The sequence below is a fragment of the Pinus tabuliformis genome, chromosome X (genome assembly GCF_031772625.1).
Source record: "Pinus tabuliformis cultivar Carrire ecotype Pingquan chromosome X, CPIR1, whole genome shotgun sequence".
Lineage (NCBI taxonomy): Eukaryota > Viridiplantae > Streptophyta > Pinopsida > Pinales > Pinaceae > Pinus > Pinus tabuliformis.
The window spans coordinates 1508959128-1508985086 of NC_142308.1; the positions used below are offsets into that span (position 1 = coordinate 1508959128).

At 35.0% G+C, this 25959-nt stretch overlaps 1 protein-coding gene across 1 annotated transcript; it reads right to left on the minus strand.

Moving 5' to 3' along the window:
• Window positions 1-24849: 24849 nt before the first annotated feature.
• LOC149145778 (uncharacterized) lies at window positions 24850-25632 on the minus strand. The gene has a single exon (XM_089452555.1). It carries the CDS (start codon window positions 25630-25632, stop codon window positions 24850-24852), a length of 783 nt encoding a protein of 260 aa, XP_089308681.1.
• Between the last annotated feature and the right edge of the window lie 327 nt (window positions 25633-25959).

The window sequence follows — 25959 nt, forward strand, 5'->3', positions numbered from 1 at the left end:
TATTCAGATAATATGTGCAAGGGGTCTTTCTTTTTCTCCCATCCGCTGATAAATGACTGGTATAAGGCTTCTGGGTCTGCTATGGAATTGGTTGTGAGTTCTCTAAACCAAGTTCTAACATCACCTATCAAACTTTGGACAAAAATCTTCATTCTGACTCTATCGTCATCTATCTCGTAGTTCTCAAAATAGTCTTGCATCTTCTTTGTATGTTGAAGGGATGTGCAAGAGCCAGTTCCATCAAAGTATGTGATTTTAGTTTGATAATCCTGACGCATAGCCCTTGGATTAGCAAGTAACTATAGGGGTGCATATCTATTAGCCATGTTTATGGGGATAAGTGGAACAATAGGAACAACTGGAACAACTGTAACAATAGCGGTCAGGGGAGTATGTGTAGTAAATGGAGGTGTGGAAGGAGTGCTTTGAGAGGTGGATGATGAACAAGGGGATGTGGGGGTTGAACAAAATAAAACCTTGACAGGGGTTGGAACACAGCTTGGCTGAACTGTTTCAGGGCTAAAGTCAACAAAATCTTCTCTTTGCTCTAGCTTCCTGAGGTTCCTTGGGATAAAATTGGGATTTTCAAGAATAGCTGGGGGGTTTGGGTCTGGATTTGACCTTGTATATCGTGAATTCCTTTAGGGAGCCAGATTTTGAACTTGTTTTGGTGTTTTCTGTGAACGCTTTTTTAGAATTAGCAAGGAACTGATCAAATTTTGGAATAGCTATCTATAACTTAAAACTAGAACGAAGTTTGACTGAAGTAGCATTTGCTTACTCATGTAAATGCAAAGTAAGCACAATTTCAAAGGCTTCCTGGCTGACATTCAGGTTTCATCTGTAGTTTTAAGGAATATGTAGCAATTGGAAAATTGATTGTTTTTCCCCAGTGGAGCTTTCCAACTTGATTTGTGAGATTTAACCAAGGATTTCCCCAGTGGAGTCACCATTATGTTATCACTCAGGTTGTCCCTTAGCTCCTTGAGGGATACGGCCGAGGTAACCACAAACCAATCTTTGGACTGCAGGTGCTAGCCCACCAGCAGTCAGAGAGGGCTCTCTCTTTAGGATTTAGCTTTGTTGATGATGATTTTAGGCTAGTTATTGGGTACAAGGGGTTTTGTTTTAGTTTTGGTGGGATGGATGATGCTTTCAAGTAAAGAGGCAGAGATAGCATGAAAGTTTTAGAACCATTGGGCGTGGAGTCAAGGAGTAGGACTGCTGGTGCGTTTTCTTGGTCACAAGAGGGAATATGGAGCAAGCTAGCTGCACATGAAACAATTTTTCAAGCTAAAGGATGGAGTGAAGGCTAGGAATGAGAGGCAGTTAAGAATCTCTCGTTCAACTTAGCAGAGGGAAGGTGAATGAGCTCTATCTAGGAGCAGTAAAGAATCCCTAGATAACTGTCAAACATGAGCGAATTAGGGGAAATATGAGCCACAGGGAATTCATATTCATTTCTAATTCAAATGAAAACATATAGAAACATCAGAAATTGAGCATAGAGGGCAATTAAACCAATTCTAAACTATTCATTCTTTCTGCTATTTTGGATGGTACATCAATGGAAAACAAAGGTAAGAAACACTTATTGAGTCATGTTGCAGCACAAGAATTCCACATTCAATTCTTCAAAAAATTCATACACAGCACACGGTCATTCCTCCAAGCTTTTCAACAGTCTTTGATTAAGTAAAACATCAGGTATATAGAGCGAGTCTCTCTTGGAGCTATACAACCAACCAACCCTTTTTACAGTGAATTAGGGTGGTTTTTATAAGTAAAATATCTATAAAGATCAGATCTCAGATAGATCTGATGTAATAAGTGTCTTTAACATAATACATGTCTGAAATAAATGTGAGAAAATATCCTCGAGCTGCACTGGGACAACTGTATCAAAAGGAGTTCAATATGTTGTCTTTATGGCTCTGTGCTGATCACTTAGCCATAACTATGCTCTGGGTTTTGATCCATGCTCTTGAGTGGTTCTGAGGAGCATTAACTGTGATGGGAGAGCCTTGATTGGCCTTTACTGCATTCTTTGACTTTGTTGGAGGTCATTCAATGTCCACCTGCATCGGGAAAAAATGTTTTCATTTAAAACATTCGACTGATACTCTTTGCCGCTTCCTTAATAGGCTTTGGTACTGAATGTGCGCCTTTCTCACTTCTGATACTCTTTGAACCATTGCATCGACCTTTCATGGCCACTGTTCGGCCCTCTGTTTGCTTTTAAAACTGTTTTTGCCACTTTCTGAATGCGGCACGAAGAAATTCATGTCATTCTGTGCCTTTCGGGCCTGCTGAAGCCGAGTTACGAAAGGGATTTCCATTTTGGCCTATTTCCCGTAGCCATGCGCGATTAGTGCTAGGCGCTAATTGCGCATGAAAAACTGCCTAAGATTTTGATTACGGGCTTCCTAGGCTACGATTTGCGTCTTTCGCGCTTTGTTACGGTGACGTCAGCATGACATCAGCGGTGGGTCCCAGTACGACGGTGACGTGGCAGGGTGATGTCAGTAGTACAGCGGATGACATGGCAGTACGGTGGAGGAGGTGGCATGGCAGTGATACGACAAGGACACAGTGGCAGGAGGCCGACGCAGCATGGTGACGTCAGCATGATGTGGCGCTGACGCAGGAGGGGGGAAGGCGGTATCCGGTTTCGGGCGCACCGCTTTTGTGCGCAGGTGGTTTTGGAGGAGGGGGCTCCGCCACAACCGAGAGGGTGACGCGTGGCGGGAGTACGACGGGAAAACCGCCCATCTCCCGAGCGTTAACCCTCGGCACATCGGCATACAAAAATGCCTGCCCACCATAGATCTTGGGCGCGCCAGATTTGACGGTCAGTGGCATGAGTAAGGCCACGGATAGTTAGGGATGGGGCCCGCGCATATTTAATTATGTGTTTTTTATATGGCGCAGGGGGGTTTTAAACATTAGAAATGTGGGTTTTGGGTTATTTGCAAGCGGGGGAAAAATATTTATATGTGTGACCTTACGATAAGGGCGGGGAATGGGTATTGTAGGGTTGGGACTTAGGGGGAAATGGTTGTTAGGGTGACCAGGTGTCAGACTAACTCCTGGGTAGGACACGGAAGGCTAATGCTAAGCCCCAAATGGACTTAACATTTCCCAAACTGATATAATAGGGATACAGTGCCTGGGGATGGGAATATGTACATAGGGGAGTTTTTTAACATAGTTTTAGTAGGGGAAGGGGAGATAGATAGGGAGCTACATAGTCAAATTAGTAGTTAATATGACAAGTGATAAAAAAGTGCTAAGTATGTGAATCTTAGGCTAATAGGGGGGGAAATGATTCATAGAGGAAGTATGAACATGCCTTGAGCAAAGCAGATCTTTACCAAGGCAAATGATATGGAAAATGGTGAAACTAAGGGGCATCAAGCAAATATTGACCATTTCAGGGAAGTTAGTGAGTGATTTGGGAAATGAGAAGAAGGGGGAGTTAGACATGCCTCACTTGAGCTCCTCCGAATGGAAAACTGCATCATAACTGTAATCTGTGAAGGTATAACACCTGAAAACATGAAATGGATTACAGAGCATGATTCTGCAACCACAAAACTACCTACCCAACCTACTTACCTAGCATTTTTTCTTCTTTTTGCATAGGTGCACTTGGACTTGCAGACCGAGATTATCCTTTTTTTCTTTTTGTTGTTCCTCTATCTATGTCTACACTTATTTCTTCCAAGGGCCCAGATTAAGCAGTTGGGCTCCTTTGTTTCTCTACCTATCTATAAATCTGCCAAGATTGAACTGTTTGGTCAGATAATGACTCTCTATATTCTAAAACAAGAAATTGAAACCTAGGGAAACCAAGATTAGGCTGTTTGGACTTCCCTTAACAGAAACTTCTTCAAAAATGGATAACTCATCAGAATTGGGATACAGTAGTGGCATTTAGACTGACACACTTTCATGGCCTCTTCTTTGGAAATATGGAGCATTGCAGCATGCAAAGTATGACATATTTGGCATGTAAAAATGTCAATCATGAAAGATGACCACCTGTTGCAACAGGAGGCTAACACTTGGGAGGCTTCTCTCCAAGCTTTTTGAACATAGGAATAAATCTGAAATCAAACTAAATAATTCATTTCTTTAGGTCTGTTAGACCAAAGTTTGGTCTTAACCATCATGATCATGATCATCATCAAAATATTGTATTGAACAATTTAAAAACAAAAAACTAAAAATTATAAAACATTCCATAGAAGTAAATAATACAATTAAAAAAACAGATTTAAAAAAATAATCTGAAAGACATGCTTACCACATGATGGATCACAAAGCCTAAGATCTAACAAAAACAAAATCATTAAAATAAAAAATTTAAAAAAATTCAAAAAAAGAGAACAGAATAAAATTTTTCAAAATAACAAAAAACTAAAAAAAAGATATTTAAAAAAAAATAAAATTTTAAGATATAAAAAAAATTAAAATAACAAACAAAAAATATTTAAAAAATAAAAAAATAAACATAAAACAAGTTAAATTTATAAAAAAAATAATAATAAAAAATTAAAAATTTATTAGATAAAATTAAAAATTTATTAGATAAAATTAAAAAATATACGTAAAATTAAACATTTAAAAAATAAATCTCACCCGCTCCCGCCGATGGCCCAATGGACCTAGGTTGTGATGACCAATTCTCGAAATCATCCTGCACCCCCCATGGCCCATTGGGCATAGGGGGTGAGGATCGATTCCCGAAATCGGCCCTCACACCCTGGGTCGGCTATGCTACGTGGGCGGGGAGTGGAGGGAGTTGTGGGCTGTAGAAGTGGGGGCTGGAGGGGCCTGCATGTTACCCCCTCCACCTCACACCCTCACGGTCTAGCCAACCTAAGGGATGGGGTGGTGGAAAAGGTTAAGTGCAACCCCCTCCATCCCCCACCCCCTGGGCTAGTTGGGCCTTGGGGGTGGGACTGGAGGAGGCGGGAGTTAAATTCTTTCTTTTTAATTTATATTTTTTAAATGTTTAATTTTTTATTTATTTATTTTTAATATTTTCTCATGTATTTTTTTAATCTATATTATATTTGAATGTTTTATTTTCCACTTTTTAATGTTTTTATTTTTTTTTATTTTTTTTATTTTCTAATTTAAATTACCGTTTTTTGTTAACATTTGTTTTTTGGTCTATTTTTATAATTTTTTTGGGGTAAATTATGTTTTTATTATATTTTTTGTATTCTTATTTTTTAAATACTTTTTGTTTTTTAAATATATTTATTTAAATTTTTGTCATTTATAAATTAATTTTGTTTCTTTTCTACATTTCTATGTTTTTTTTTCCTTTATTTATTTATTATTTCTTTTTGCCATATTTTTTAAATTTTGTTATGTTTTAATGTATATTTTTATTTACTTATTATTATTATTATTATTATTATTATTATTATTATTATTATTATATATTTTCTTTTATTAGTTCTTTTTTTCTCAAATTTTTTTTGTTTTTTATTTTTTTGTCTAGGAGTTAGACAACTTGAAAAATGTTTAGATGATCAACATTTTGAAAGAAATTGTGGATACACATGGCATAAGAAAATTTAAAGTCTCAAAAATAAGCCTTACAAAAATGTTGATTCTTTCAAAATATACATGAAAATTACCAAAATTTTAAAACAATTATCTATACTTAATACATTAGACAATTTAAAGTGTCAAAAATAAGCCCTCTAAAAGAAGGGTTTGATTTCTCATCAGCACCTTTCAATATCATCATGAAAATCATTAACATTTAAAAAAAATGTTCATACTTGATACAGAAGAAAATTTAAAGTGTTAAAAATATGCTAAAAAAAAGGTCAATTCTGAATCAACACTTTTCAAAACCGGTTGATTTTTTTGGTACCTCAAAGAAACGAGATATCAACACAGTTCTCATTTGAAAGTTTACATTGTTTATGTTTCATTCCCCCCCTTGGCTGAAATGGAAATACTAAGTTTTGTTCCTCTATTGTGCAATGGTCGATGTTATCTATGTTGTCATCCACATTTCCCAAGAATGTACTTCAGCATGGCTTCAAATACTACCTAAGACATGATTTACTATTCAAACACATAACTGAACCATGGCTTGTTGTCTTGTTGTATCATCTTGTTACTCAGCCATTGCATCTTCATTAACTTGCAAAATGGGCACACAATGTTCTTCCATGTCGACAATCAATTATTATTCCATTTGTGTACATCAGTGAAGCCCTCGATGCTAATGTTACATCAAATTACTTGGCCAATGTAGCAGCATTAATCACAAGGTGGTCACTTTATTGTCTCCCATACTGAGAATTAATACTCAACCAAACTGCATGCCACAACGAGAAAGTCTATTCTGCTTATCAATTCATTGCAATGCTCAACCTATACATGAGGCATGACTCATTTGATCTTTGGTTAATTCTTTTGCTGCCAAAAATATTTTTAATTTAATTCTCCATGGCATGCATGAAAGATCAAGGATGGTTAATCTTGGTTCAAGACAACCTCCATTAATTTTCTCCTGCACATCGTGGTCCTTCAATGTCTTGAACCATCGATCTTTGATAATTTCCATTTCCATTGACCTCATTATTTCAACCTAGGCACTCATACCATCCACGCAAAATAGTTGCTGACCCATACATATTTTGAATGAATGTTAACCATAAACGTGGCACAATGCTACATATGGCAAATCTGCCAAACACGGAGGGAGCCTGCTAGATAGCTTCCAACCTATTCAATGCATGTAACATGATTCTCTAAGCCATTAGCCTCTAGCATATTCCTCATCATGTCTTTTTATTTTTATATGGCATGAAGGCCCTTCGTCATCCAACACATGAAAAAAAAGACCATCGGTCAGACTACCATTGGGACATAAATGATAACCTTTGTTTTATTTTATTGACATGGAAAATCAACTAGGGGTTGTTACAAGGAGTTTGGTGGTTTTTCTCTCGGAAGGGTTTCCACCAAATATCTATTGTCCTCACTTGTTTGATGATGTTTTGATTTCCTATCTCATGGTTTACTTGTGGATATGTCATTCATAATTCATATTATCTTAAAATTCACATGTTATCAATTGTTGTATTGTGTTGATAATCGTTGTGTGATTACTTAATCAAAAGAAAAGGTAATGCATTGATAAAGATGATCCATATTGCATAATAATAATTAACCCCCTTTTTATTATTTTGAATCTCTAAAAAATGGGTATTAGAGAGGATTCCTTCGAGTGCAATTTGAATGAAAGAAAGGCATATCTGGTAAAAAGAAAATATGGATCATCAAATTTTTCCTCTAGTTAGTGCTGCAAGCTACCAAGTGTGGAGATAGAAAGTGAAATCCAAGTTGTTAGCCTATAGATTTGATGTTTTCAAGCTATTATGTGAATATTATGGTAAATGTCGCCCTTCAAATCAAGTGTAGTAGTACAGTTCTCAAGTGAAATGTGTGATGTTAAACAATCTTCACAATGCAAATATTGAGAAGGTAATGGATCTTAAATATGTGAAAGATATATGGGATATATTGTAGATCTTGCATGAAGTATACATCGACATCAATGATAGAGAGAATAAAAACAAAAAAAAAAATAGTAGAAGAAAGGATCTCAGAAGAAAGTCTCTCATCCTAATGAGATCCATCCTACTAGTGTTGAAATAACTAATCATCAAGAGGAAAAATTCAAAAATTGCAACATGGGAGAACCAAATGTGATGTAACAAACTAGATTTGAAAGTAAAGATGATTGTGGAATTTGTCCTAGTTATATATTAAATGGTTCAAATATTAGTCATGTAGAGTTGAATAGCCAAATTGATTATGGACGTGACAAAATATTGGTCATTGAAGTTGAACCAAATTCAACCATGGCTGTAACAGATAAACTAACTATTCAAATATAATGGCTAACAATTGTGAATAAATAGAAGGAAAACAAAAATAAAAAGTAGAAGAATGGATCTCATAGGAAAGTCTCTCATCCAAATGAGATCCATCCTACTATTGTTGAAATGAACTGATCATGAAGAGGAAAAACTAGAAAATTGCAACATGGGAGAATCAAGAGGACAAATTTGGAAATTTCAACATGGGAGAACCAAAGGTGATGTATCAAAGCATATTTTAAGGTAAATATGATTGTGGGATTTGTCTTGACTATATATTAAATGGTTAAAATATTAGTCATGTAGAGTTTAATAGCCAAGACAATTATGGACGCAACAAAATTGGTCCTTGAAGTTGAACTAGATTCAACCATGGTTGTAATAGATAAACTAACTATTGGAATAGAAAGGCTAAAAATTGTGAATAGAGTTTGAGAAACAATATTCAAATTCTTTTATGTTAAGGATACTGAGCTAAAAGAAGAACTCATCACCTTGAGGATTCAATTTGAACAAGCAATAAGTATTGATGATGTGATAAGAAACCAACTAAAAGAAATCAAGTGATGATGTGAAAAACTAGAGGCTGAAATTCTATGAATGAGGAAGGAGATTAAAGAGAAAAGACAATTAGCTAAAGTTGGATAAGAGAATTAAGCTCTTGAATGATATGCTTATCAATGCAATATCTTTGTTGAAAACTTTTGGTCCTATCCTTCATAAGGGAGAATATTACCCATAGGAACATGCAAAAAATAATGCAATACCTAAGAAGCTTGAACCAAATACTGGCAACAATATGAGAAAAAAGGGAGGAAGGAAGCAAAAACACCAATAATCTTGGAATGTACCATTATTTTCCATAACTTTGGACATGTTGTAGCCAACCATAGAGGTAGAATGTCAATATCTAACCAAAAAAATATGAAACTATTTGGGCACCAAAAGAGCTAATTGACCTTTAGGTATACTAGCTCATTTTATGGTTATTGTTATTCCTATAACATTTTTGGCCACAAGTAAATTGATCATAGATATCATGCATGGAGTATAAGCATGATCAATGCAAGAAGAGCTCTAGTGTGAGAAACATATGATATCATCCTATTTCCATATATCTTCATCATGTGGCATGCTATTTTTGTGAAAATCTTGGTCACATGGCTAGAGAATATATGTTGTCTAGCTTCACAAGGAAAATATAGAAAATAGAACAACTTATCCATAGTAGGACTAGTAGAAAACTAGATGAGAATGAACATACCAGAAAGAATCCTACCGAAGTGTGGAATAAGAAGGAGGATCAACAAGTGAAGCATGGTATTTCTCTATGTATTATTGAACAAGATGATAAGTGGTACATAGATAAAAAAATGTTACTATGATATATCACAAGATAAGAGTAGATTCATCTTCCTAAAAAAATATATTATGACCATGTTATTCTTGGAGATAACAATCTAGCTAAAGTATTTTCCAAAGGTAAGGTCATACTTGATGATAAGAAGATAAATGAAACTCATGAGCTACTAGTTTAATATATGAAGCATAATATCTTAAGCATGAATTTGATTGTAGATGCGGGGAAGGAAATCACATTCAGGTCCAAAGGATGCATCATCAGAAAAGAAGGATCAAAGAGAGTGATTGGAATAATTAGGACCCTTGATAATGGGTAAGTGTTGAAGGGATGAGCATACAAAAGTAAGATATTGAAAAAGATATCTTTCTCTTCATATTTTGTTTAAGAGAAGTTAGTCCCACTCCAGTCTATTACTCTCATATTCATTCACATGAAGACTACATAAGAGTAATGCGAGGCCTGCATGGTCTCAAGAGGAGAATACGGGAGTGTTATGGATATCATGAGGATGAAGCACAATAGTACAAGAATGATGTGACTGGGAGCATAAAATAAATATCAGGTCTATAAGATTATCCAAAAGCTTGGAAGATGCATGATCTAGGGGGGAGTTTTACATGGAACTATGGTATCGAGGGTTGTATTTAATTTTCATCTTTCATTTAATTCATGATTGTAACATCTGTGTGTGTGCGTGTGTCTATGTATATGTTGTAGTCATGAGTGTGAAGCACTTGATTCATCCATGTATGTTCATTCTTATCATTTAGAAATTTGATTGAGTAGCCCTCATTTTAGGCATGCATAGTCAGAAGTCCTATGTTTCATGCATATACACTCATTTGATGTAAAAAAATTTGGTGATGTAACCATGTATTATCCTTATTAAGCCTTTAACTTTGATAATTATCAATTGGTCTTGCTATGATGTGAAGCCCTCACAATAGAAATATACTATTGCATGTTGCTAGGATGGATGGGCTACAAGAAGGAAACATAGAACAACAAAAAATTCATTGAACCAATAGCCTTGGAAAGTTGATTCTAGGCCTAACACATGTTCAAGTGGAGCATGTTTAGAAAGATAAATATCATTACTGTTCTTGTTTTCATTAATTCCATGTTTCTTACAGGAGCCACAAGTATGAGAAACCAAGGTTTCTTTTCTTTATAATGTCGAGTTTTCAAGTGTGTTGTAGTTGGTCATATCTCTCAATTATTTAATTAGAATTTAATTGGTATCAACATTGTGTTCTAAGGGAAAGTGAAATCAATTTTGGCCATCCTTTTCCATTGATGTTAAAGGAGATGAATGAACCAACTAGAAAATGGAGAATGAAAGCCAATGAAGAAGATTAATCAGTGATGTGGCTATCATATTTCCATCAATACTAAATGGATATGTTGTTGGTAGCATGGTGTTGGCACTGATGTCAAAAGTGAGTTAGTTATGTTAAGAGAATTGTTTGTCAGCAAGTGGGAGTGATTGCATGATTCTATGATGATTTGTATGAGGTATTGATTGTGTTGTAGAGGTTCTTGGCATGATGGTTGTAGTTGGCTTGAAGAAACGTTGCAAATATTGGTGGGGAAAATTGATTTTTCGGAAATTTAGCTATTGGATGTAGTTTAAATATTGAAAATTAATGTTTGAAGATTTGGTATCCCAAATTTCAAGTTGGAGAACAATGTCTACAACCCAGATTCACTATGCTTAAACAAATTTTGTTTCTTGTATCATGGAAAGTAAAATCCATGAGATTTCTAATGATTTTTTCCATGGTTTTAATTGTGATGGAGTCATTCACTTTGGTCCACACAATGAATGTAATGAACACATTTTTGATATGATCATAGTTGATTATTTTATTGAATCTCGAAAAGTATAATGGAGTGAATTCGATACAATATTGATCATGGTTGTTGATAATTGCCTTGCAGTGTTTTGGTCCTTACAGAATTGATTTGGTCACAATTAATCAATTTGATCTGGTTTGAGGAAGTGTAATGAAAAGTATTTTCTAGTTCATCGACATACAAATTTATCTCTTCTTTAGCGAATTATTGGTGTGTGTATTTTCATTCAATAAAAATCGATGAGTGATGGTGCATTGTACAGCTTGTGCAATTTGGTGAAAAATACTATGATACCTAAGTGTTGATGCAGAGACCCTTTTTTCACCTATCAAACTTACTTATGGGTTTTAATGTTGTGTGAATGAGAGGTGATCATATACATCTAGGGCTACATTGGTCGATTGATTGTGCGTTGTTTTCATCATGATATAAAAGGTTGCCTACATATGGAATAATGAGGTGAAATCAGAGAACAAGTGCATAAGGTAGATTTAGAAGATATGTTGTGTGATCTAGTTGTATATTTATGGTTGAGAAATCTAAGATAATGTGTTACCCTATATATCAATGGCAAAAAAGTTTGATAATGCATCGAACAATTGTCTTTTTTTATAATAGAGTACTGGTGCAACTACTCACGAAAGAGTGAAATTGTTGTATGAACAATAGTTAGAGTTCCTTGAGTTTATTTGTATTGTTGACATTACTATTTTTGAAATATTTGATGACCTGGTAGCCATATTAGACTACTACTACAACATTATTGTAGTTTTTGGTCTATAATCTTGATCCATGCCACTATAGGAACAAGCATGTTGATTTCTATGCTGCTAGTTTTACCTGAGAATGAGAGGTATGTTTTTGTTGTTAGTGTACATTTTTTCAAGGTTTGTGTTGCAGCTAAATATATCTAATATCCTAGTAGTGTTAGATTATATACTATTTCCATATAATGTTATGAACCTTGTACAATTGCAGAAATATCTTCTATGGATGTGTGAGGGTCTTTGTCAATTATGTCTAATGATTCTAGGTGGATCGTATATGTGGCTACTAGTATTGTACTACTGAGGTTATGATAGTATTGCCTAAGATAAGTTGTTAGTGCTAGAGTTCCATTATTTGATTCATGATGTTACTAGATCATGTGAGTATATGGTAGAGATTTTTCAAAACATTTGAGCGTGTTGCATTGTTAGGGTCTTTTGTATCAATACTTTTTATGTTGATAAATATTAGTGTTCATGCCCAAGCTAGTATGATGGAATTGGTATGTTCTTAGGGTTTCAACCATGAGAATTTTATATGTTATTTCTACATTGGATTGAGAGAGTATTGTGTTGTATGTTCTTTCCTTGGTTTGACAAAGACATCTATTTATGAAAAGAGAGTGTTGGTTTTGTGTGTAACGATTGTATGCTTACTGATGTCATGTATATAATCATGATGATAAGTAAGAATTGTTGATGTTTTTTTAGGGTTTGATAATGAATATGCATCTTTGAGAAGATATAAGAGTTTGTTGTATTATTGAGAGATATTTTGTTTTTTTTTCACATTTTTTTTTTTATCTTGATGTTCTTGATATTGAGAAAATTTAGATCTACTATGAAAATATATGAAACGAGGTCCATGGAGAAAGAAATCTTGCGTCCTTCAGGGCAAGTGGTGGGTTTCTAATTAGTCAGTGTTGAATTCCTTCATGTGGCGGTATGGGAAACTATTTTAGGGTTGGATCATCTATCAAACTTATGTTTGTGAATACTTGCACAAGTGGTTGATTTCATCAAGTAGTGGCATAGATCAAGAGGGTTCTTGCATATATTGCAAGTTAGATCTTGCATACTAGTGGTTGCCAAAAAATGATGTAAAAAGAATTAATATAAACAAGAAGAAGACAATAGTTCATTGGTTTTCCTCCCGTATTGGTTTCCACATAATATCTGGCATCCTCATGTGTTTGATGACATTTTATTTTCTACTCACATGGTTTAATTTTTAATCTTTTATTTGATGCCCATATGTTCATACATTGCATATGTTATTTGTTGTTTTATTATGTTGGGAATCATCATATGATCATATAATTGGAAGAAAAGGTCCATAATACCCAATACAAATCACCCGCCCTCCTCCTAGTATTTTTAATCTCTCAACATCTACGCCTTATCCCACCAACCCTCTCTCTATTTCTCTCTTTATATCCCTTGGCCCATCTATCCCTCCCTCCTGCTCACTAAACCCCCAAACCCATCTCAAGAATTTATCCAACTCATTCTTCCCCTCTCTGATATCTCTCTTTGGCATTTTATTTATTTCTTTCTTTATCTCCCTTGTCCCCTGAAACGCTTCCTCTCTCGTCATCAAAACCCATGCTAAAATCACGTCAACAATTTCTGTGTCAAAGTCACTAGTTGCAGAAATCTGTACATATTCCTAGCACTATAGCTTTAGTATAGGAAGACACATCTAAATAGAAAATGTGCATGTTAATAACATGCACATGATTTGTTGAATTTTAATTTCTCTCCACAAATCCTATGTACAATGTAACTTGGTTTCTTTGGATATATGTTCAGGATCGTGAACGTAATGGTTTGGACTGCAAATACATGAAAATATCATTTTTTTATAAAACACATACATATCTCTATCCTTGACATCATTTGTCTACAAGCTATTAAAATACATTTTCCACGAAACTACATACACATATGGATTTGATTATGTATATTTTAGTAGTTAATTTAAAAAAATTAATAGCTTTTACTTAGTTTAATATGTTTTTCTCATTACATGTATCAAAATATTGAAATACATCCCTTGTCTATTTCTGATTTAACATTTTAGGGCCTTATCCATTTGGAAAAAAATTATGGCACATTAGGGGACATTAATGCCTACAATTTGAAAAAAATGGGGATTAATGTTCGATAAAGGTAGGATCCTTTTAGGTTTCACTAATGGAAGCCCTTGCAATTTCAAGGATATGACAACTTTCATAATTTAGGATTATATATATATATATATATATATATATATATGTATATGTATATGTATATGTATATGTATATGTATATGTATATGTATATGTATATGTATATGTATATGTATATGTATATGTATATGTATATGTATATATATATATGTATATATGTATATGTATATATGTATATGTATATATGTATATGTATATATGTATATGTATATGTATATGTATATGTATATATGTATATATATATATATATATATATATATATATAGTTGTCCGAAAGAGAAACTATTCTATACAAATCCACAAGTTTTTGAAGCAAGATTCAAGACTAACATAAACATATGCATTATATGTTGCATGAAAAATAGCATAGTAATGGTTTTTTGTTTGTTTTCTAGGTAATGTGAATCTTTAGCTGACTAACACACTTAAACATTGGCTTGAGTAACCATGACCCAATGGCATATAAGAAATCAAAATCACTGAGGGACCAGACAAGCCTAGGCCATAGTAGCCCTTAGGAGGACTAGATTTTTTCCCACAAAGTTTTGAATTGATGACCTTTACACCTTGGAGTGCCTTAACAAACCATCGTGTCATTATATACTCTATGCCCCGTGGTAAAAATAACATAATAATGTTAGGAAAAATAAAAAATAACATAGTTAGAGACAATTTCTATAAATAATAATAATACATTCATGAATATAGCTCATTTTCCTACATTTTATATTTTCATGACATCTACAAATTCATTGTGCTTATTTCTCTAGGTTTGCATTGTCATTAACACAACATGAGAGGTCATCATCAACTTGCACCTACCCTAGGTGAAAGCACCACCACCATTAGTAATGTAGAAAAATTTAGAAGAATATCAAGAGCTAGATCCTAAGCTCCATAAGTGAGCTTAAGATCCATACTTATTATGTTTAGAAGGAGACCTAGATGTGTCTTGCAAACACCTTGAAACTTGTTAATGTAGAAAATGAGGATTTAATGGGAGGGATGTGTTAATGTTTTTGGTATCAACCTGCATGCACAAATTGCATGTGTGAAGAAAAAATTAAAGGAATCAATTCATATTTAAATACAAAAATATGGTTTCTCTATTTATGGAGTGTGTTGGGACACTCCTTTTTAATACTCGATTATCACTCAGATTTATTGATTATCATGTTGCACCTTGGGAATTTCATCTATGAGAGTGGCATTAGATTTACCTTCAATATTTTGACCCATCTAAAGTCAATTGGTCTACTAATGTATTGGTTACTTAACCATGTGATGCTTTATCTATGTTATCTAGCACTTAGTTTTATTATTGATTTAGTTTACATCTAAATCTTATTGACTATTAGAGATAAAAATAGTATGAGATAATTAATGATATCAATCACATATACATATAAACCATGCACATTATGATTTCCCGTTAAAAATCACAATTATAGTAAAACTAGCTAACAATATATTTATTATTATCTTATGGTTTAAAAAAGTCATGCCTTGACTTAAAAGTAGCTAAATTAGTCATCCTAATAGCCCAACCAAATAAGCCCTCTAATCAAATCAAATCCCGTAACCTTTTAAAAGCTTTTGCCACATATAATCCATAGAATCTAATACCACTAACTTGATACGAAATCACAACTTCTTGTTTTTAACTAAATCAAATTTACTCCTACATAACAGGCTTACATGTATATTCGTGTTATATAAATATATTTATGATAAAGATGAAAAAAATGTAAAAGCTAAATATGTTTAGTAGATATATATATGCTTAATATAGAATCTTTTATAAATATATATATGCTTAATATAAAATCTTTTAGTCACGTGATTTTTATTTAAATATTGTTAGTTACACTCACATCTAAATTAATCACATTATAATAAGTGAAAAATAATTTTAAAAATTTAGTAAACCTAAACAAGCTTATTATAAACTAGGTGAAGAGCCCATTTTGATGATTGGTCTTTAAGCTTGGTCACTAAACCTTGACTTCTGGGTAGTGAGGTAGGAAGTTGAATTCTGTGAATAAAATGGTTCAAAATTAAAGGTGTAAGGATTGTTATAGGTTTAGATATTAGTTTTAAAATTAAAATTTCAAAATTGGACATTTCTTAAAAATAATATCTAAATGGCTGATTTGGTTTGTTGGATTTCAACTTTTTAAGCCATCGCCAAATTGAAGGTGGTGCTTTTTTCGTATTTTTGTAAACAAATATGTAGGTAGTGATCCATCATGAAGTTGAAGGTCGCCTTCTTTTCGTACAGTGCCTGCCAAAATATACACAAACACATTAGCCGATGCACGCATGACTTAGTGCACGAAGTCAACAATTCAATAATTAAATAAAGCCATCACATTAGCCCATGAATACATGACGTAGTGAATGACCTCAACAATTCAATAATTAAATAAAGTCATCATCAAGTTTAACAATGTATTTTTTTCCCTGAGTTGTATTGATTTTTTTGGAAAGTTTTTGAGTGTATTTTTTTTATTTAATTTTTATAAAATTTTCGAGAAATTTATGGAAATTACAAGATTGATGAGTAATCTCTGCACAATAGAAATGCCCTAAGGGTTTTTCAAGTTGTTGAATTCATATATACAATAAAAAATTAGCTTAAATAACACAAATCAATATTTCACCCCAAAATTTTCCACTGATTTCAACACCAAAAATTATAAAAAATTGAAACAAAAATAATTTATTTTTTTCTTTCTTAAATACATAATTACCAAAAATACACCAAAAACTATAAAAATCAGAATAAAAAAAACTTATTTTTTTCTTTCTTAAATACATAATTACTAAAAATAAATATATATTTTACATTTTATCTCTTCAATTTCTCCCTTTTTCTTGGTTTTCAAATTTTTCAACTCTAGGTTAGATATACGTAATACATTTGATTTTGAACGTTCTCGAAATATATACAAATTTTACAATTCGGCTTTTCAACCTTCAATGTATTTTTCTTTAAAAACCCTGAAATCGATGTTACATAAACATATACAAAATAAAGAAACAAGTCCGGAAAAGAATAGCAATTTGCTGCTTCTAATAACAATTTTATCACAAATATAAAGTTCTTAAATATCACACACCTTCTTATATCAATACAGTATTCAATCTTTAATGAATTTTGCTATTATTTCAAGAGAATGCATTTATTCACAAATTTTAACCATCCTCGTATATTAATATATAGAGTCGAACTATTTAATATTTATATTCAATATCAATGTAAGTGTGCTAAAGGGAAAGTAGTTTTAGGCCTAAACATTTTATAGTTGATCATTGCATAGCTTTAAAGCATATTATCGAAGTTTGGGAAAAAAATGAAGTCGTCTTTTGTTTCTGTGTTGATTTCAGAAAAGTGTTTGACACGGTGATAAGCTTTGGCACATGGAGAACTTGGGGTTCCTAAAAATTTGAGAGCAGTTGTGTATAAGATATATGAAGAGGTGAAAGTGAAAATTCAAACTTTAGTAAACATTTCTGAAAGTTTTTACCATTTTTGGTTTATATATCAACAACTTTGAGGAGTGGGGGGTGATGGTATCTATTTGGGCAAGTTTGTTATAAGGCTTCTTTTGTATGGAGATGAACTTATTCTAATTGCTAAATCGACTCTTGTTTTGCAAGAACACTTACTATCCTTGAGCATTTTTGTAGAAGTGTAGAGATGCAAGTCAATATCACTAAAACAAAAGTACTCATTTTCTCTATAAAAAAAGCATAACCAACATAAGCTCTACATTGAAGGCAACATTCTGGAAGAAGTTGGTGATTACAAATACCTCGGAATTAACTTCAACAAAAATCGAAGCTCGGATGGTTGTAGAAAGAAAAGAACTTTGGGGGGTCGGAAAACATTTTATTCTTTTCAAAATAGGTGTAGAGAGGCAAGAAAATCACTCAAATTCTTTTTTGGCTTCTAGTGATTCCGGTGATTCTTTATGGTTGTTAACTATGAGCCACCAATACACCCGACATGCAGTGGAGAGAGAATGAAAAAATTCAGAAGTGTCAAACAAATTCAAGATTAGAAGTGTAGTTCCTTATACTATTTTGTTATGCTCCTATTGAAGCAATTGCTATGGTGCTATTCATAAGGTATTTAAAAACAATTAGGCAAATGGAAGAGAGTACATGGCCTAAGGATGTCTTTAATGACAGATTGTGCAAAAAGTCATAAGGTATTTAAAAACAATTAGGCAAATGGAAGAGAGTACATGGCCTAAGGATGTCTTTAATAACAGATTGTGCAAAAAAAAAAGAAAAAATTGATGTAGCAAAATAACAAATGGTCTAGTAAATGGGGTATTTACTTGAACAAGTACCCGTAAACAAGAAAGGGATAAAATTTTTTGTTATGGATAAGTTCTACAATCGTACCTAGGATAAGGAGCTAGGAAGAAAGAAAAAATATTATATTGAAGTGTTTAATCTCACTCATAGTCATCAACCAAAAGTAGGCATGGAGCCCAATATATCTTGGAGAGCCAAACTTCTTATTGCTAAGTAAGGACTAATTCTCATAAACTGTGTTGTGAAATAAGGCACTGGAAAAAGACATATTTTATTCTTACGGAAAGTGGAAACAAAAAACATTTCATTTTATAATGTGAGGCCTTCAAAGACAACACAGAAAGTTTTGCAATATGTTGACAGCTAGATCTGGGGATAATCTATTTAGCCATGAGTTTTTTGAGAAGTTGGGAGCATTTATTGTGAAACTTCACAAAAAGAGGGTCGAATGCATCAAGCAAATGAAGAAGCAATCTATCCCATAGGCTATCTTTAGCCTAGTGGACTTTAAAATAATTTCTTTCTTCTTTCTTTCACCTTTTTCATTTGGTAAATCCATTTTAGTTAAAGCTTCCCAATTTGTGAGGATGTGTGATCTCAAACAAATTCATAAAAGTAATAAATTAGAAAGAAAGTTTTGGTTTTATTATAAATAATCTTTTTGAAATAAAATATTATTTGATATTTATTATTGAATATTATTTTATATAATAATGTTGTTAGTTTCTTTTGTTTATTATGTACAGTAAATAAGTTTACTATAAACTAATTTAACTCTTTTTTTCCTATCCTTTGGTACCCATTTATTTACCTTTTCTTAATAGTTATGTTTCTGTTCACCTCTCTCTATTTCCCCTTTCCTTGTCCCTTCCTTCTTTTCCCTTCTTTAGCTCCCTCACTCATCCCTCCCAACCTTTTTAGCTTTTCCCTTTTTCATTAATTTCTCTTTAAGGTTTCTTTAATATCATATATTCAATTATTCATAAAACACTACAATATCAATACATATTTCATATATATATATATATATATATATATATATATATAGATATATATTATTCATTTACTACAATATCTAGCTAATATTTATAATTTGTCTCATTATTTGATTATTTTATTATTCAATTTTATGGTGAAGGCCAAGCCAGACACGAAATTGGTGTATGGGACCCCATGTTTGTGGGACAAGGGACCCACCTTCGCAGAGAGATTTGACTACTAAGTCTAAGAAGGCATACATACTCTATCCCCTCTAGATTTGAACCCATGATCTCTTAAGCAGAAACACATACTCTTAATCATTAGTCCCACTCAAACTATATATAAATATTAAATGTCATCAAATACAAATTTAATATATATTTTATTATCAATTATTATAACTCATTTTTTTTAACTTATATTAATGCTTAAGTCTACATATTTACAATTTTTTTTTTTTTGTAAGCTACGGTGTTGCTCTTTTTTTCTATTACTTCAAATCAAAATAAGCATAAAAAGTAAGGTTGCCTTCAACTCGCCCTCTTGGGGAAACCGAGTATTTAAGCCACCTAATGTTCTTAATAGCCAACCAAAAATAAAAGATCGATAGTCTGATTATCTAGGCTAAATACACTAAACAGTCTTTCAGGTTTCTAATCCTACTTGCATGCATATAACGATTTTCTACTTCTAATATTTGAAACAAACTGAAATTATCTATGCTATGCAGTTTCATCAAAATTAATACATATCTATAATTAATCAGCTTCTGCCTCTGGTCGCTGGGTAGTCTCCTTGTTTGCATTTTGATTTCCTTCCCTTATCATTTGCTGAATCTCCTCAAGCTTCTTTTCCTACATCTCCAATGTAATCTGAATAATTCTTAGCTCCCTCCTCAGGTTGGGGACTCCTTGCGCCAGTTCAACCATCTCTGTTGCAGCTTGCTCCAGAGCTTTAGCCAACAATCTTTTCATCACCCAGTATATATGTAAGGACTATTTAAATAAAGACATTTTACCCCTAGTGTTACCAGGGTCATGGAGTAGGAACTCCCAATCCTCCATCTCGGAGTTGGACTGATCTTGTAGGGCATCTTCCTCCATATTCTGGATAATTCTTCTAATTCTTGGGTTCGTGTTCTGGTTATATGCCTTCTTTGCTTGCTGAATTTTCTTATCCAACGACCGGCTTGTCTTTTTTCCTGGTCTCCGTCTCTGCCCTTGTCGTCCTCCCCTTTCTCCTCGGTATCTGCTCATTCCTCTACCTCTCTTGCTGCTCGGTTCCATCCCGCTTCCCGCACCTCTTCTTCCCTTCTGTCTGCCGCTCTGCCTTACCTTTCCTCCCCGCTGTCCTAGCTGCTCGTCACTGGTTTGTTGGGTCTCCCAGCCTTCTACATTTCTACTTCGCTCCTTACCCCGCCTGCACTAATCTTGCCGGTCCTCTTCCTCCTCAGAATCATCGTAAATTTCATATATCTCCTCAACTGTCTCTTCCTTCGCTACCGCCTTGCCTTTTCTGTCCCTGTCTCTGCATTCCTCGACTTCCAGTTCTTCTACTGCCCTTGCTCTCTTCCTGGTTTCCATGGCGACCTCAGTGAGTTTTCGGCGCAACTTCACTCTGTAACAGTTCTCCACCACCTTTCCTCTCCTCACTCTCTGAGTTCCTAAGCAATTTTCTCGTTGTCGAATCCTTTGTTGCCGCCCATTTATAATCTTCCTTACTCTAATCCGCTTACCTGTCAACTTGGCCTTCCGCTGCCACCTGTTACTTTTCCCTCTGCCTTTCCTATCAATTATCTGTCTTCCCTCATTTCCATTTATGGATTCTGACATACCTCTTTTTCCTCCTCTCCGATCACTTGCGTTTATTATCTTGTTGTATGGTGGTTTCTTCATTCCTGTCATCGCACACTTCTGCTGTACTGCAGCATGCCTGTCCATTATATCATTTCCCCGCCTTGTCTGACATTCATTAAATTTCTGGGCTTGCTGATCCATCTCACCTGCCCGTCGCACAAATGCTATGATTCTCGTTTGTTGCTTGCTCATTATTTTCATTCGTTGCTTGTTCATGGTCATAATTAGTAATACTGGCCAATTCCTCCCATTCTCTGTTGGGCCGCAACGTTCTCCACTGATTGTTGATCTTTCCGTTTCGACCCTTGCAACCCCAATTCGCAAGGAAATCTGCCGCTCGGTTTCCATTCCTTTTCACATGATTAAAGATTTTATAGTCAATTCTTTTTAGAAGATCCGCTATTTCTTGAACGATCCCTGCCGTTCGCCAGCTATTGGTGACCTGCTCCCAGTTCTTCCCGTTATTCAATTTCTTTAGGATTTCAATTGCTATCTGAGAATCTCCTTCTATTTCCAGGTTTCTATAGCTGTTTCGAATCGCAATTCTCAAACCTTGGTGAATCACCCATAATTCGGCCTCATTATTTGTCATCTCGTCGCCCCACTCTGCATAGATCCATCTGGTGTTTCCCTGACTATCTCGGAAGATTCCTCCAAATCTGGCATTACCTGGGTTCCCCTTCGATGCCCCGTCAAAGTTTAACTTCGTAAAGTTGTCTTTGGGGTATGCAAACTTTTCATAGCTTTGAGGTCTCGTACTAAGTCTATCAATTTTTTTGTTATGCACCATTTCATATTTCAAATTTAGGTTCTTTAGAATTTGCTCCTCTCCCTGATCTGCTTTCCAGTCATCTGCATCCCACTTCTCTACCAGAATTGATTCTCTAGTTAAGTTCACTACTCTGTTCCATATTGTTACCGTGTTTTTAGATTTGTCTTGGAATACTCTGCGGTTCCTTTCTTTCCATACCATCCAAATCACAAAACCGGCAATGAGATCCCAGGCCTTTCGGACTACTTTACATTGAAATTTTTCTTTCTGCCAGTGGAAAATCACTTCATTTGTTTCTCTCAGAGACCTCTCAGGTTTCTGGAATAGTTTCCCGGTTTCCATCCATAGGTTCCTGGCATATACACACTTGATTAACAGATGATCTTGAGTTTTCGCTTCCTTATTACACAAATAACATTTTGAAAGCCCACTGAAACCTTTCTTTTGAATTTTATCCCACGTCAGGATCTTGTCCTTAGCTACTAGCCATGCGAATAAGGTAATTTTTGGCCACCAGTTTTTACCCCAGATGACCTTCCAGTCTTGGTTTTCTTCAGTGGTTCCCTGTTGGTCTGCCAGATAGTATGCCTCATTGACCGTAAAGGATCCTTTCATTGACTTCCCCCATCTGAGGATATCCCTACTTGTTCGCGCTTTTACTTTCCTGGACTCTACCTCTTCCATGAACGCTTCCTGTTGCTCTTGATCTATCTCAATGCCCCATTCCTCTGGTGTTGTCCATTTCCGCCATATTCCATCCAATTCATCTTCTTTCCAATAATCTTTGACGTATATATGGTTGTCTCCTATTTTTTCCTGTATGTTCTGGATTTTTTATATTCTCCTCATTTTCCCCCATTGTTGCCATTTGTCGTCCCAGAATTTGGCCTCCCCTCCTCCTCTAACTTCCCAGAAAACGTTCTTTTCTACTATATCTCGATTTTGACGGGCTAGATCCCAGATTGCCGAGCCCTTCGGGGTTTCCTGCATTCGGTAAATATCCCCCGTAGTATCTGGCATATTATACTTGTGCCTCCATAGTTGCTTCCATAGGTCATTGCCCCCTCTCAGCCATAGCCACCAAAGTTTTGCACCGAGCACCTTGTTGAGTTTATCCGGATCGCGGAGACCCAAGCCTCCCTCCTCCTTTTGTTTCGTCAGATGTTTCCATGATACTAAGGCCCACTTCTTCTGTTGGGACGAACCTCCCCAAATGAACTTCCTCAGGATTTCTCTGATCTTGGTGCAAACCCCTTGAGGCACTGCCATAATCGATAGCGGATATATGGGGATTGCCTGCAACACTGATTTCACTAAAACAATCCTTCCAGCAATGTTTAAGGTTCTGAAGGTTCAGTTAGCCACTCTGTTTTTTAATTTCTCTAGGACTCCTTTCCAGTTTTTTTGTCTTTTAGAGTTGAAATCCAAAACGTTTCCCAAGTATTTCGTTGGGAGTTCCCCTTGCTTAAAACCTAGCATCCTGGTCAAGTGGCTTTTAATTGACTTTATGGTATTGAATATAAAGGTGCAAGATTTTTCCTTATTGATTTCCATCCTAGATGCTTCCGCAAATAAGTCCAAAACCTTCTTCAGATTTCTCACTTCTTTTACGGTTGGCTCCCCAAATAACATGATATCATCAACGAATTGCTGATGGGTTATTGGCAATTCATTACCCCATAGTCTTAGCCCTTTGATTTTATTTGCTGCTCTTTCTTTTTTAAGATACCTGCCCAGACCTTCTGCTGCTAGAATAAATAGGAAAGGAGATAGGGGATCGCCTTGTCTTATTCCTCTAGATGCCTTAAAGATTTTCGAGGGAGTTCCATTAACTAATATTGAAAAGTTTGGAGTTGATATAAGACTGTGAACCCAGTTTATCCACCTATTACCAAAACCGAAACTTCCCAAAATTTCTTCCAAGTATTTCCAGTTGATTCTATCATAAGCTTTCGACAAGTCTAATTTAATCATCATTCATTTTTGCTTCTTTGCCTTCAGAGAATGAATTACTTCTTGAGTAACCACTAGACCATCTAGAATTTGTCTACCTTCTACGAAACCGGTTTGTTCAGGGGATATCAAACTGTCTAACAGGGGTTTCAGTCTTTTGGCCATCAGAGATGCAATTATTTTGTAGATAACATTACATAGGGCAATGGGTCTAAATCCCTTAGCATCCTCTGAATTATCGTTTTTAGGAATCAAAGTGAAAAAAGTGGCGTTAAGTGTTGGCCATACCTTTTGGTTTATACAAGATTCTTCTATCAATTCCAGAATCTCCCTTCCCATAAAGTGCCAGCCCGCTTGATAGAAATCGACCGTAAAGCCGTCCGGTCCTGGCGCTGTACCCTTCTTCATGCTCATCACCACTTCCTCCACCTCTTCCAAACTAGTTGCTCTCATTAGGGCTCTATTCTGGTCTTCAGTTACAACCCTGGGAATGGCCGTGCAAACTTCCTTTATAGCTTCAGACCTATCCAGGTGAGGTTCAGTCAATATTCCTTTGTGATACTCCATCAACACTTTTTCAATCCCTTCCCGATCAACAATCCTCTCTCCACTCTCGTTTTTGATAGAAAATATTCTGTTCCTTTGCCTGTGTTGTATCATTGCTTGATGAAAAAATCTAGTGTTCCTTTCCCCCTCCCTGAGCCATTTTATTCTAGATTTCTGTCTCCATAAGACTTCTTCCTGCTTTCTCCTCTCCTCCAGTTTTCCTAGAATTATCCCTTCTTTTCTACTACTTTCCTCTATTCTCCCTTCATTTATTATCCTTTGTTGCAAAGCTTCCATTTCTTCTTCTGTTTTTCCTCCATGATATTTCCAAATTCTTCCTTGTTCCATTTCTTTATCCTTTCTTTTAGCTCCTTAAGTTTAAGTTGGAAGGTATGCATTTTTCCTTTTCCCTGTACTATGCTTTGCGTCCACCATTCTTCCATTTTTTTGATGAATTCCGGGTCTCTAAGCCAAAAGGCTTCAAATCTAAAGGGCTTCTTGCCAATATTATTCTTAATATCCACTTCCAGTCTAATCGACCAGTGATCAGAGCCAAGAGATGGCATGATCTTTGCTTCTATGAATACATCTCTGTTCATAATTGTTTCTGATACTAAGAACCGATCTAATCTGGATGTTATCTGATTCTTTCCCCCTCTCCTATTGTTCCATGTGTAGACTCCGTTGATAGTTGGTAAATCAACCAGCCTCAGACCATCTATCATATCATTGAACATTTCCATATATTGGTCTGTTTTCCTTATACCTCCCTTTTTCTCTTTTAGGGGCTGGATTAAATTGAAATCTCCTCCTACAACCCATGTTGTCTCCGGATGTAGTCTTCGAGTTGCTTGCAAATTTTTAATGAAATTTTCTCTGTCCCTCGGAGTATGAGGACCATACACCCCTGAGATGATGACCCTTTCCTTCGTCCCCACTATTCTTCCTGTGCCTGTAAGGATTCTGGTCATGCTGGTCCAACTCTCAAAAATTATCTCGTTTGGGTTCCACAATATTGCAATGCCTCCCATTGAACCGATTGCATCCTGTCCCATGACTTTGTATTGGAGTTTACTATTTTTTATTATTCCTTCCATCTGCTGCATGGTGATCTTTGTCTCTTGTAGGATCATGATACGTGGCTTGTCTTTTTTTAGTTTCTCTTTCATATATCTCTGCTTACCCTTACTATTCAGACCCCTAATATTCCAGCTGATAATAATCATTTTAAACTCTTGGAGGAGTGGAAAAATACCTCTGACAGAGGTATCACTTTACCTGAATTTATCAATATTTCGCCAACTGTTTGGATCGTTTCATTCATAGTTTTCCTCCCTCTTTTCCTGCTTCTTTTGCCAGCCCCGCCTATTCCAATCTGACCT

What these genes read in the sequence shown, in the direction of transcription:
- LOC149145778 (XM_089452555.1), bottom strand. Translation starts at nt 25,632, where the DNA reads ATGGGACAGGATGCAATCGGTTCAATGGGAGGCATTGCAATATTGTGG.